The sequence below is a fragment of the Sus scrofa genome, chromosome 17 (genome assembly GCF_000003025.6).
Source record: "Sus scrofa isolate TJ Tabasco breed Duroc chromosome 17, Sscrofa11.1, whole genome shotgun sequence".
In the NCBI taxonomy this organism is placed as follows: domain Eukaryota; kingdom Metazoa; phylum Chordata; class Mammalia; order Artiodactyla; family Suidae; genus Sus; species Sus scrofa.
Genome location: NC_010459.5, coordinates 10,822,521 through 10,837,465, shown reverse-complemented (window position 1 = coordinate 10,837,465; position 14,945 = coordinate 10,822,521). Strand labels below are relative to the sequence as shown.

General features: G+C 46.7%; 1 protein-coding gene across 1 annotated transcript in view; it reads left to right on the top strand.

The window, feature by feature from the left end:
• The window catches only part of ANK1 (ankyrin 1), a 232,872-nt gene that overhangs the window by 147,664 nt on the left and 70,263 nt on the right, over window positions 1-14,945 (top strand). The window contains 1 exon segment of the mRNA XM_021078313.1: window positions 13,305-13,403. Within this exon segment, the coding sequence (XP_020933972.1) occupies window positions 13,305-13,403 (99 nt within the window).

Sequence of the window (14,945 nt, the reverse complement as noted above, 5' to 3'; positions counted from 1 at the left end):
GGCGACCATTTTAGTCTTTTTTTTTTTTTTTTTTTTTTTTTTTTGGCCATGCCCGCTTCATGTGAAAGTTCCCTAGCTAGGGCTCGAACTCACACCACAGCAGCAACTCAAGCCGCTGTGTAACCATAACAGATCCATAACCTGCTGCACCACAAGGGAACTCCTATTTCAGTCCTTTTTTCCCCTCCATAGCCCTGTTTCAGTTTTTGTTTCCTCCTCTGTTTCATGGCTGCAGACCCACAAATATATAATGTCCCTGCGGACTTCACCCCACAAGTAGGCACCAATAATAGAGCAAAACTGGAGGTCACAAATTACCAGAGGGTTGTAATTCGGGAAATTAAGCTTCTGTAACATAGAGTATAATTATTTATCTTCTCTGGACAGATATAACAAGCAAGTAGAGTTTCGGGCTGAATGGGAAAGCAGGATGTAAAATCTTAAGAGCAAGGTGCGTGTGTGAACATCCTTGTCTTTTATGGCCAAGATCTTAACTCTGTGCGAACATCCTTGTCCTTTATGGGCGAGACCTTCACTCCTTGCCGAATGCCTGGGTGAAGTGGCAGGAAGGCAAATTCCCTGGAAGCCCCGCCCCCACCTCTTCTTGTTTCCTCTGGGGTCCTCGACTCCTAGGCCTTCTCTGCCACTGCTTTGGTCTGCTCTTCCCAGAACTCCACTCTTAGCTTACTGGGTCAAATCTTCCCCTGGCCAGGACTCCCTTGCCTCTGGCAATACCTCCACCACTTCATCTGCAGAGCAGAGCCAAGAATATGGGGGTAGGTGCTCATGAGTAAAAAGGCCATGCTTCTTGGCTACTGCAGAAGCACATGCTGCTTAGCTCAGACGAAGGGGGCGGGGCTGAAATCGTGAGACTGGGGGGCTGGGGGGGATGGGAGGGGCAGGTGGGCACCAGGTCCTCAGGACACAGCTTGAGGCCGCCAGCTCCATGGGGGCAGCGCCTGCAGTCTGTATAGGAAATCACCCCCTTGTGGATCAGGGGGTTAAGAACCCGACTAGGATCCATGAAGATGCGGGTTCGATCCCTGGCCTCGCTCAGTGGGTTAAGGATCCGGTGTTGCTGTGAGCTGTGGTGTAGGTCACAGATGTGGCTCGGATCCTGCATTGCTGTGAGCTGTGGTGTAGGTCACAGATGTGGCTCGGATCCTGCATTGCTGTAGCTGTGGTGTAGGCTGGCAGCTGTAGCTCCTATTTGACCCCTAGCCTGGGAACCTCCATATGCTGTCGGTGAAGCCCTAAAAAAGGAAAGGAAGGAAGGAAGAAGAAGAAAGGAAGGAAGGAAGGGGAGAGAAAAAACAGGAAGGAAGAAAGAGAAAGAGAGAGAGGAAGAAAAGAAAGAGAGAGAGAAGGAAGGAAGGAAGAAAGGAAGGAAGGAAGGAAGGAGAGAGAGAAAGAAAGGGAAGAACGGAGTATTCCGGCATCAACCTTGGAGCTTTTCTAGCAGTTTTCAGGGAGGCAGAGGATCTCCAGAACCAAGGCCTCTCTTTGAAATCACCCTCTGCTCTGAATAGGAAGAGAGTTAAGTTTCTTGTGACACATCTACTGTATTTGTACATCTAGAAACCAATTAGTGTAATTGGGGCGATCGGAGATGCTAAACAGAGGAGCAGCTTACTGAGAACAAATGTCTGGGATTGTCTGTTTTGCCAATGGAATTTCTCACAGTTGGTACCAGAAAATACTCCAAATGAAATCATTCCGGCTGAATGTGACTTTTCTTCTTCAAAATGTCAAAAGAAACACAGCCTGGCTGAGATCTCTTCCCCTCCTGTTGGACAGATTGCATCTGCGAAGAGTCCTCTAAGTTGACATTTTACCTGACAAAAAAGAGCAAAGACAGGGAGTTCCCATTGTGGCTAAGCAGTAAAAAAAAAACCTGACTAGTATCCATGAGGACACAGGTTCAATCCCTGGCCTCGCGCAATGGGTTACGGATCCAGCATTGCTGTGAGCTGCAGTGTAGGTCGCAAACATAGCACGGATCTGACATTACTGTGGCTGTGGTATAGGCCAGTAGCTGCAGCTCCCATTCAACCCCTAGCCTGGGAACCTCCATATGCCACAGTGTGGCCCTAAAAAGAAAAAAGACCAAAAAAAAGGAGCAAAGAGTGATGAAAAGCTCCAAGTGTGTGCTCCTGACATGAATATTTTTTCCTCAAAGATCCTAAAATGGTTGTCTGCTGTGTTAAGACTACCTGGGACTGGATGATAATGGGGCCAGGTGGCCTCAGAGTCTAAGGAGATGGAGTTTCTAGATGTAAAAAGCTTAGAAGAACATGCCTCCCACTCTCACAGTGAGAAAAGCCTGGATAATTTACAGGATTACAGTTTTCCCTGAGCCCATCAGAAACCTGCAAGGCAGCAGAACTAAGTGAATTCTAAAAAAGGAGGAGCCCGGGAAGTTCTGGCTGTGGCTCAGCGGAAACAAATCTGACTAGCATCCACGAAGACGCAGGTTCCATCCCTGGCCTTGCTCCGTGGGTTAAGGATCCAGCATTACCATGAGCCATGGTGTAGGTTGCAGACGCGGCTTGAATCCCACTTTGCTGTGGCTGTGGTGTAGGCCGGCAGCTACAGGTCCAATTGGACCCCTAGCCTGGGACCCTCCATATGCCAAGGGTGTGGCCCTAAAAAGACAAAAAAATAAATAAGTAAATAAAATAAAATAAAATAAAATAAAATGAAATAAAAGAGAAGGAGTCCTCCACAGAGAGGGCCACAGTTTGCACTTTAGCAGATGCAGCAGAGAGGAGCAGTTGCCACACAAGCCAAAAAAAATCTCAACTGAGTCTTCCTGACCAGCATGGCTGCAGTGTGTCTACAACCCCAGACCTCCACCAGGTGCTCATGAGAAATATTGGGGTAAATTAGGAGACCAGAGAACATCCCCAGGCAGCCCAGGAGAGAAGGAGTCACTGTAGCTGTGGAGGCAGGGGCAGAGGCGTGGAGAACAAAGCCTTGCCTGCCTCTCCCTAACTCTCCCCTCGCCTGAAGCAAAAATACACCCTCTGGAAGTTCCTGTTGTGGCTCAGTGGTAATGAGCCTGACTAGTACCCATGAGGATGAGGGTTCCATCCCTGGCCCCCCTCAGTGGGTTAAGGATCCAGCATTGCTGTGAGCTGTGGTGTAGATCCATATGCCGCAGGTGCAGTCCTATAAAGCAAAAATAAAACAAAACAACAACAACAACAAAATACCGTTTCCCCTTCAGATGATAGGCAGAATCCATTCTCCACAGTAGGAATAGAGGCAGATTTCCTCTGCCCCCGGGAAAGTGTAGGAAACCTTGCAGCCCCAGGATGCAGGCAGAGACCAGCACTGCTGCAGGAAAAGGGGGAGGCACAACCCCTGTATTCTTGGCCAGGACGGGAAACTGTCTTAGGCCAGTAACTGACTTATTCCAACAAAAAGCAGAGATCTGCAACTCTTGGAGGAGGGCAAGGAAATCTCACCCAAGAGCAACTCTAGAGGCAAGGTTTTGTTGCTGCAGAGAAGAAAGGGAAGAAAATATCCCATCGTGGCTCAGAGGTTAACAAACCTGACTAGCATCCAGGCGGGTTCCATCTCTGACCTCGCTCAGTGGGTTAGAGATCTGGTGTTGCTGTGAGCTGTGGTGTAGGTCACAGACACAACTTGGCCCACGTTGCAGTGGCTGTGGTGTAGGCTCGTAGCTACAGCTCCAATTCGACCCCTAGCCTGGAAACTTTCATATTGCCACAGATGCGGCCCTAAAAAATAAAATAAAATAAAAAACCTGGAGTTCCTGTTATGGCCAAGCAGGTTAAGAACCTGACTAATATCCATAAGGATATGGATTTAATCCCTGGCCTTACTCAGTGGATTAAAGATCCAGCATTGCTGCGAGCTATGGCATAGGTTGCAGATGCAGCTCAGATCTGGCATTGTCGTGGCTGTGGTATAGGCCAGCAGCTGCAGCTCCAACTCAATCCCTAGCCTGGTAACTCCCCATGCCACGGTGTGGCCCGAAAAAGATAAAAAACAAGCAAAAAACCCCTACCTTTGAGGTCCAGGAGCACAGTCTGCTTAAGACTAAAGCGGGACCAGGAGAAAAAAGAACCTATGTGCTCCTATTTTGTAACAAGGAAGAGCATGTGACAACTGAGAGAGGGGCAAGATCATGGAGATAGATGCCAGTTGAGGCATTCAGGGATGACTGGAAGGTGAGGAGGATCAGGAGCACAGAATGACCTTCCAGCTCCCACTCTGACTTCAAGGGCATAGCAGCCTACCTCTAGGATAATTTGAAGGCTGTCATGCACTGGTGGTAACAACAAAACCCAGACCCAGGTCAACTCCTGCCAAGATGACTCACCTTCCTCCACCCTCATGCTAACAGCTTCGCAGAAGAAGAGGAATGTCCATTTCCAGGCACCCGTGCTGTTCATTTCAGTCCCTTCTACACATAAAGTGTGGCACTCAGTTAAAAATTACAAGACACACACACAAAAGTAAGAAAAAAACAAAACGCTGTCAATAGACAAAGTAATCAACAGAACCAGACACAGAGATGACCTGGATGTTGAAACTATCAGATGGACTTTAAAGCAACTACGCTTCAATAGGTTAAAGGATCTAGTAGGAAAAGTGGACAACATTCATGAATGGATAGAGTCCAATGAATGCCACACATTTTTAACAGCTTTCTTGGCAATGAGGAATTTTTGCAATAGGCTCACCTTTAGACTGGGCACAGCTGGGGAAAGAATCAAAGAACTTGAAGATAAGTCCATAGAGATGATAAAAATTGAAACAAAAGAGAAAAGAGGGTGGTGAAAGAAAAACAACAGCGCAGTCAAGAGCTGTGGAACAATATCAGCTAGTCTAATGTGCATGTAACTGGAGACCCAGAAGGAGGTGTCTGTTTTGTTTTATTTTATTTTTTATGTTTATTTATTTATTTATTTATTTATTTTTGGTCTTTTCCATCTTTTTAGGGCCATACCCACAGCACATGGAGGTTCCCAGGCTAGGGGTCTAATCAGAGCTGTAGCCACCGGCCTATGCCAGAGCCACACCAATGCCAAAATCTGAGCCAAATCTGCGACCTACACCACAGCTCATGGCAATGCCGGATCCTTAACCCACTGAGCAAGGCCAGGGATTGAACCCTCAACCTTATGGTTCCTATTCGGATTAATTTCTGTTGCACCACAACGGGAACTCCTATTTTATTTTATTTTATTTATCTTGCTGTCTTTTAGGGCTGCACTGAAGGCATATAGAAGTTCCCAGGCTAGGGATCAACTCAGAGCTGCAGCTGCTGCCCTGCACCTGAGCCACAGCAATACCAAATTTGAGCCGCATCTGTAACCTACACCACAGCTCACAGCAATGTCAGATCCTTAATCCACTGATCGGGGCCAGGAATCAAACCCTTGTCCTTATGGGTACTAGTTGGGTTCATTACCAATGAGCCACAGTGGGAATTCTGGATCCTTGTTTTAAAGAGGTGGGAGATAAAAGTTTGTCTCTGTCCATAATTATAGCTAAGAACAAGTAGCTCCCAGAATTTGCACCCCTCCTCCCTTCAGATTTGAGCAGTAACAAATCGGCTTCTGGAAAAGGAAAGTATTAAATGTAATATTATCTGTGAGACAGACACTCTTTTGAAATATCAGAAGTAGTCTGTATAGACAGTTATGCCTCTAATAAAACAATGGTACAAGCTCTGTTTATATTTGCAGTAAACTCGTTTTTTCAGGCTTTCAACGACTTTCAGCTGCTAGATGTGACCAGCCATCCTGCTGAGGCCAATTGCCAGAGAAAATTTGCTCCATGGGTCTGGATGTTTGTACATTCCTTGAATTCAGATGCTTCATGAAAGGAAGAGGAGGGCACTTGATGAGAATGGCTGGGAGCTGGAGTTTATAAAATTTTAGCTCATGGATTTAGAATGCAAACTCAGGCACGTTTAAACTCACATTGCCGGGAGTTCCCTTCCTGGCTCAGTGGTTAACTATCCAACTAGGATCCATGATGACATGGGTTGGATCCCTGGCCTTGCTCAGTGGGTTAAGGATCCTATATTTCCATGAGCTGTGGTGTAGGTCGCAGACGTGGCTAGGATCCAGCGTTACTGTGGCTGTGGCTGTGGCTGGCAGCTGCAGCTCCGATTTGACCCCTAGCCTGGGGACTTCCATATGCTGCAGGTTCGGCCCTAAAAAAAAAAAAAATCCTCACATTGCCACTGTCGATGAATTTACATCCCAGCTCTGTGCAGGCTGCTTTGAAAGGCTTCCCTGAAGCTTTCGTGACCCCCTGGACCAAGCAGCTCCTTCTTCCTCTGCACTACTTCTAGTCTTGTATATGCCATTTGAGGCATTTTTCTCTTAATGGTGCATGTACTTTTATGCATCTGTTGTCTCTGCTGAGTTCTTCAGGGGTCAGTGTTTGTGTTTTATTCATCCCTTGCCTGATGCCAGGCACAGGATGGATTCTCCATAAATGTTGGCTGAATCAGATTAAGTGCACGCTCTGCGTGAGTTAACTGTAGTCGGCGTGAGAATTTGTCATAGCTGTGCCCCTGTGTGTTTTGCTCTGCACTAAACTCCTGGGACTTCTGGCACACCTATCATCACTGTGCCACACGGGGCTTGTTCTGTGGCTCTGCTGAGGGTATTGGATTCAGATCATCACAATCATGGATTTGGAAGTAACTTATGGGGACTATGCTAGAAACAAACACATTAAAAATAAAGTGAGACTCCTGCGCATATATTTGGAAAAACTTTAATTCAAAAAGATACATGCACCCCAATGTTCATAGCAGTGCTATTCGCAATAGCCAAGACATGGATGCATCCTAAATGTCCATTGACAGAGGAATGGATAAAGAGAATGTGACATATATATACAAGGGAATATTACTCAGCCATAAAAAGGAATGAAATAATGCCATTTGCAGCAACATGGATGGACCTAGAGGTGACTATACTAAGTGAAGTAGTCTGACAGAGAAAGACAAATATCATATGATATCACTTGTACAGATGAACTTATTTGCAAAACAGAAACAGACCGACAGCAAGCTCATGGTTATCAAAGGGGAAAGGTGGGGCGGATAAACTAGGAGTTGGGATTAACATACACACTTCTGTATATAAAATAACCAACAAGGACCTACTATATAACTCAGGGAACTATACTCAATATTTTATGATAACCTATAAGGGAAAATAATCTGAGATAGACTATATATTCTAATATATATATATATTAGAAAATATATATGTAATACATATACTATGTAATATATTTAGTGTAACTGAATCACACATACATACATACAGTAGAACTGAATCACTTTGCTATACACCTGAAACTAACACAGCATGGTAAATCAACTATACTTTAATTAAAAAAATAAAGTGAGGAAAGTTAAAAGTCATAAAGAAGAAAGAGATTACTGAACCAGGATCCAGGATGGGAGCCGAGTAAAACTGTTGGAGATGCAGATCTATTCAGACGGTCCCTTTTCTGTTGAAGAGCATCATCTTCTGCCAGGGTGCAGCTTTGGGAGGGAAGCAGAGGAACTTGCTAAGGACCAGGGTGGTGAATAAAATCCAGGAGACCCCCCCACAGTGGACCAGACCCACATGGATGGCTGTTGTGACAGAGCGTTTGCTCTAAGCTGCTTCATAATCACAAAGGGAAACTGCTTTCATCATCTGATGAAAAGAATCATACTAGTTCTTGGAGTTCCCGTCACAGCACAACGGTTAACGAATCCGACTAGGAACCATGAGGTTGCAGGTTCGATCCCTGGCCTCGCTCAGTGGGTTAAGGATCTGGCATTGCCGTGAGCTGTGGTGTGGGTTGCAGCAGCGGCTAGGATCTGGCGTTGCTGCGGCTGTGGTGTAGGCTGGCGGCTACAGCTCTGATTAGACCCCTAGCCTGGGAACCTCCATATGCTGCAGGAGCTGCCCCAGTGGGGAAAAAAAAGAATCATACTAGTTCTTAGGGTTACCACGGAGGAGGGACTGGGATGGACGGGGAGTTTACGGTTGGTAGATGCAAACTATTACATTTAGAACTGATAAGCCGGTGTTCCTGTGGTGGGCTCAGCAGTAACGAACCCGACGAGTATCCGTGAGGACTTGAGTTCAATCCCTGGCCTTGCTCAAGGGGTTAAGGATCCAGCATTGCCGTGTGGTATGGTGTGGGTTGCAGACGCAGCTTGGATCTGGCATTGCTGCGGCTATGGTATAGGTCCGCAGCTCCAGCTCCAGTTTGCCCCCTAGCTTGAGAACTTCCATATGTCGCACTGTGGCCCTAAAAAGACAGGAAACAAAAACAAAAACAAAAAAAACAAGAAAAGAATGGATAAGCAGTGAGGTCCTGCTGGATGGCACAGGGAACTACATCCAATCTCTTGGGATAGAACATGATGGAAAGTAATATTAAAAAAAGAATGTATATGTGTGTATGACTGGGACGCTTTGCTGTGCAGCGGAAATTGACACAACATTGTAAATCAACTATACAGTAATAAAAATTAAAAAAAAAAATACCCCTTTCCTCCTGGGGAATCCGGGTTGGTTCTATATGTTCCTGTGCCCTAGGAAGGCTTGGGACCTGAGCCAATGTGATTGCTTTGTTTTGTTTGGTTTTGTTTTGCTTTTTAGGACCACCCCTGCAGCATATATGGAAGTTCCCAGGCTAGGGATCTAACTGGAGCTGCAGCCGCTGGCCACAGCCACAGCCACAGCAACAACCTGAGCTGGTCATGTGACTTCTCTGGGCCTCTGTTTCCTCAGTGTATGGGGATCTCTAATATCCTATTGGACTCCAGCATTCTCTGGGCAGACAGTGTGTCTAGAATCCTTCCAGAGATCAGGGATAGCCACCCTGGGGCATTAGCAGCAAATGTTAGATGCTTTGCTAGCGGACTTGACAATTCCCCAGCTTAGAGGCCTTCAGGGACAGCAAAGGCTCATGGGAAGTGACTGCCTCTCAAGTCAGCACTCACCCCCCAGCAGTCAGCGCACCTCCAAGTTTCCCGGGGTGAGCAGACTGTGACTCCCTCAGCTGCATGCACCACCCCAAGTTCCCATGTAACTACAGGGGGCCTGCGATCAGCACCCAGAACCTTCCAAGCAAGGCTGCAGTGGATGTGAAGATGAAATTGGAGATGGCAGGACTGGGGCCAAGGGGTGGCAAGGCACACATCCGGTGCTGGCCAGTCCCATGTAGAGTCAGGACCCAAAGCTGGAGGGAGAGGGCCCAGGCACCCAGAGCACTTTGTTGTCACTGTTGCTGAGACTGTGCTTGGCAAATTGATTTGAGGGAAACCGGTTTACTTTAGCCCCTTGCTCTAGCAATTAAGACTGCTATCTTGGAGTTCCCGTTGTGGCTCAGCAGTAATGAACCCAACTAGTATCTGTGAAGATGAGGATTCGATCCCTGGCCTCACTCAGTGGGTTAAGGATCTAGAATTGCCATGAGCTGTGGTGTAGGTCGCAGACGTAGCCCAGATCCCAAGTTGCTGTGGCTGTGGCTGTGGCTATGATGTAAGCTGGCAGCTGCAGCTCCCATTCGACCCCTAACCTGGGAGCCTCTATATGCCACAGGTGCGGCCCTAAAGAGACAAAAAAAAAAAAAAAAAAAAAAAAAAAGACTGCTGTCTTGCTTTCAGTAACTTTCCCCCTTTCTCTTCTCAAAACTGGCTCTGATGTAGCCTTTATCTGATAAACTCATTACACTGCAGTGCAGATAATTCACACTGCTTTGGACCATGGGGTCCAGAATCTGCAAGAGGAAGAAATCTAATGGAGATTTTCAGGCATTTGCAAGGGACAATAGTGCACCAGACTCTCCCATCCCCCACCTCCCAGCCCCTCCACACATAAGCACCCTAACAGGCTGCCTGGTGTTGATGCGCCAAGATTTGGCCAAGTACATTCTGCGTGTTTGGGGGTGCAGGGTGAGTTTGATATAGACAGGAACTAGGTAAAGTTCCCTTCAAGTCTACTCTTGGCTATTCTCTGACCCCCAAGGCACTTGTTGTATTTGCCCCATTCAAGGCACTGACCTAAAGAGGGCCTTATAAACCTTCCATTCTCCTGTCATGAGGCTCCTGTCCTGAGTCCCATTACTGCAATAGTCACTCATTGCTTTCCTCTGCTGATTGTAGCAAAGCAATAGGACTAGTCTGTTGATGGGTTAATGCACAACCACTCCCAGGTTGAATGTTTGTGTTTTTATTAGAATCTCCAGAAATTGATGCCCTGACACAAAGGGAAAGTGGAAATTTCAGGACCCCCATGGTGGGGCTGCAGAAATTTTTTTTAAATTTGTTTAATTTATTTTTTATTGAAGTGTAGTTGATTTACAGTGTTGTGTTCATTTCTGGTGTACAGCAACGTGATTCATTTATACATATATTCTTGTTCATATTCGTTTCCATTATGGTTTATTACAGGATATCATAATTATATTTATTACATTTATATTTATTATAGGATATTGTAATATTTGTTGTTTATCCATTCTATATATAATAGTTTATATCTGCTAATCCCAAACTCCCAATCCACCCCTCCGCACACACCCTCCCCCCCACCCCACCCCCCTGCAACCACAAGTCTTTTCTCTATGTCTGTAAGTCTCTTTCTGTTCCTTGGATAAGTTCATTTGTTTCGTATTTTAGATTCCAGATCTAAGTGCTGTCCTATGGTGTTTGGCTTTCTCTGTCTTCACTCAGTATGACCATCTCTAGGTCCATCCGTGTTGCAAATACGCGGAGATGTTTGCAGATGGCTGAGCCAGGGACCCCTCTGTTCATCCCATCAGGAGCCAAGCCCCACCCCCCATCTTGGTGGTGAGGCTATTTCTTATCAGTCAGAGTTTGCAGTGGCCCTGGTGCACCCCCGAAAGGGGACAGGCTGGAACAGAGTTGACCAGTAGAGGAGACTAGAAGGAGGAGGTGGGAAGAGGGGAGAGTTGCTGGTGGGAAAGAGGAGGTGCCGACCGAAGAAAATTATTCTCTATATGGAGCTGAGACTGACTCTTCTGCTAGAACCAAAAGTTAGTTCCATTGTATTGTCAGTTCTCTTAGCCCTCTTAGGAGGTGCTTTTTCCAGAAAGTTTGAAGACATCTAGTACAAGGGTCAGAAGGCCAGGAAGCAAGAGGGGACAAGAGAAGCTTGTGCTGTCTACTTTCTCTAGAGCATGGTCAGAGCTCCACCAGGTGTGGCTGGAACCTGACTGCTCATTGAGAGTTCTGCTTTTGTGGAGTGATGGTTGGGCTTGTCACTTTATTGCTCTGTTTCTTTCCCCCTGGCATTTAACTCTCAGACAAGCTTTGCTCGCATTTCCCATTGTGGCTCAGCAGTAACGAACCGACTAATATCTATGACGATGTGGGTTTGATCCCCGGCCTCGGTCAGTGGGTCAAGGCATTGCTGTGAGCTGCGGCATAGATGCAGCTCAGATCCATTGTTGCTGTGGCTGTGGTGTAAGCAGGCAGCTGCAGCTCTGATTGGACCATTAGGGCTGGGAACTTCCATAGGCCATGGGTGTGGCCCTAAAAAAAAGACAAAAAAAAAAAAAAAAAAAGTGAAATGCCAAGGTGGCCAAGAAGCTGTTTTATTTTTAATTTAATTCTATTCTATTCTATTCTGTTTTATGCCACACCTGTGGCATGTGGAAATTCCCTGGCCAAGGATGGAACCCTCTCCATAGCAGTGACTGAGCAGCTGCAGTGACAACTCCGAATCCTTAAATCATTGTTCCACGAGACAACTTGTTTTTTTTCATTGAAGTACAGTTGATTTATGATATTGTGTTAGTTTCGGTTGTACAGCAAAGTGATTCAATTATATATACTTAGATTTTTTTCAGATTCTTTTCCATCATAAGTTATGACAAAATATTGACTATTCCCTGTGTTATATAATACATTCTTTTTTTTTTTTTTTTTTTGCTTTTTAGGGCCACACTTGCAGCGCATGGAGGTTCCCAAGCTAGGGATTGAATTGACACTGTAGCTGCCAGCCTACACCACAGCCACAGCGACACAGGATCCAAGCTGCGTCTTTGACCTACACCACAGCTCACGGCAGTGCCGGATCCTAAACCCACTGAGTGAGGCCAGGGATCGAACCTGTGTCCTCATGGATCCTAGTCAGGATCATTAACCACTGAGCCAGGAAGGGAATTCCCCCACATTCTTTTTTTTTTTTTTTTTTTTTTTTGTCTTTTTGCCATTTCTTGGGCCGCTCCTGCGGCATATGGAGGTTCCCAGGCTAGGGGCCCAATTGGAGCTGTAGCTGCCAGCCTACACCAGAACCACAGCAACGTGGGATCCGAGCTGCGTCTGCAACCTACACCACAGCTCATGGCAACGCCGGATCGTTAACCCACTGAGCAAGGGCAGGGACCGAACCCGCAACCTCATGGTTCCTAGTCGGATTCGTTAACCACTGTGCCACAACAGGAACTCCTCCCCCGCATTCTTGTTGTTTATCTCTTTTATATATAGTGGTGTGTATCTGTTAACCCCACACTCCTAGTTCATCCCTCTCCCCCCCTTACCCCTTTGGTAACCATAAGTTTGTTTTCTATGTCTGTGAGTCTGTTTCTGTTTTGTAAATAAATTCATTTGTATTAGTTTTTGGATTCCACACATAAATTATATAATATTTGTTTTTCTCTGACTTACTTCACCTAGTGTGATATCCTCTAGGTCCAACAGGCCGTTGTAATACTGACTCTTCTGATGAGAAAATCTTACAGCTGGGTGGTTGGTGGCATTGAATTCGCCGATGGCTTTCTTTCAGAATTTATTTGTACATATACGTCTGTGTCTACAAATGTTTAGGATACGCTGGTGCTGCCCCTTTGCTTTTGATGGTTGCTGCTGTGAAAATTCACCAGGGGGTTGGAACCAGAGCATTTCAATTAAGTGGTGCCTGAAGCCAGGGCTGAGATCTGAATTTCAAGGTCACCCGTTGGTTTTGTGGGAGCTTCCCACACTCCATTCACATCTAGTGGGGGCTTGTCACCTTGTCACACCCTCCTTCTTCCCCTGCTCTCCTGGGATCTGATGCTCCTACAGAAACACCGATCCACAGCCCGGCTGGCCCTGCCCTGTGCCTGCACGGACACCATACAGGACCCCCCACACACAATCGCCCCACCCCCAGGGGTCTCCCCTTCAGGCCCTTTGCTCATCCCCTCCCAGGCAGGGGCCTCAGTCCAGCCGCTGGAGCAGCAGGACCCATAGTCCCTCTAACCCACTCTCCCTGCCTCTCTGCTCTTCACAGAATGGGTTGAACGGCTTGCATCTGGCCTCCAAGGAAGGCCACGTGAAGATGGTGGTTGAACTTCTGCACAAAGAGATCATCTTGGAAACAACAACCAAGGTACGTGACTCAGGGAGCAGGCGCTTTCCATCAAAAGTTCTCAAAAGGTCCCAAACCCTAAAGGGGCACAGGGACCAGCCTTTCGTGACAGTAACCCTCAGCGTGTTTTGGAATTTCTCTCGTCCTTCCAATCACTTCCTACTTCGGTGAGTCTACTGAAGTCACTTGCAAAATTCAACCCTCTTTCCACAAGGATTCAGGGGGACTTTATCCTCATCACCAGACCATAAGTCTGAAAATAAAACCCTTTGCCTGGAGGCGTCAGGCTTTCCCCAACCAAGAGTACCAGCAGGTCCACAGACAGGTCCCTTGGGTCCAAATTCTTGCTGAGATGCCTCCTACTCCATGACCTTGAACAAGTTACTCAGCCAGTGAGAAGCCTCAGTTTACTCATCTTTACAATGGAGATTATAATAGTTGCAGGGTTGGTATGGAAATTAAACATGGTAGTATATTTAAAATGTCTATGTAGAAGGAGTTCCCATCATGGCTCCGCGGATGGGAATCCAACCAGGAACCATGAGGTTGTGGGTTTGATCCCTGGCCTTGCTCAGTGGGTTAAGGATCCAGCATTGCCGTGAGCTGTGGTGTAGGTCCCAGATGCAGCTCGGATCTGGCATTGCTGTGGCTGTGGCGTAGGCCAGCAGCAACAGCTCCCATTAGACCCCCAGCCTGGGAACCTCCATATGCCGTGGGTTCGGCCCTAAAAAGACAAAAGTCAAATAAATAAATAAATAAATACAATGTCTATATAGGAAGAAACCAATAAATATGGGTGACCGCGTCGTTCCTGAGGGATTCAGAAGAGTCCAGATCCTTCTCATTGATTCTCCTCCAGCGTGTCTTCTTTGGTCAGCCCCGAACCCATTTCCTCTCCTTGCTGGCTCCCTTGAACAGCTTCCTCTCTTCCTCCAGGCATTTGGCATAGGCTGACATCCTGTTTCTCAAACAGCAGGGCGCTTCTCCCTAAAGCAAAAGATGATAAACACCAACGACTTAAGTCCATAACCTGCAGTTGTGAAATTGGGGCATCTACACGTCGCACAAATCAGTGTTCTTTCTTATGCGTCTTCTTGGTTTCTTAAGCAATGCACAGCCAGCATTTAACCACAAGCAAAACTAAACCCCCACAGAAGTCCCCATTGTGGCTCAGCAAAAATGAATCTGACTGGTATCCCTGAGGATGCAGGTTCGATCTCCCTGGCCTCGCTCAGTACGTCGGGGATCCGGCCTTGCCCTGAGCTATGGTGTAGGTCACAGACACGGCTGGCATCCCGCGTTGCGTTGCTGGGGCTGTGGTGTAAGCTGGCAGCTGTAGTTCTGATTTGACCCCGAGCCTGGGAACTTCCACATGCCTCTGGTGCAGCCTTAAAAAGATTAAAAAAAAGAAAAAAAAAAAAAAACTAAACCTCCATATCCCTGGTTTCCTCTTTGAGTCCATCCTTCCAGCCTCTTATTACCCATTTGCAATTTATTCAATGTGGTCTCACACACAGCCTCAACTTCAGTCCCACGCAGGAATCTTCAGCTCCGCCCCGAGAG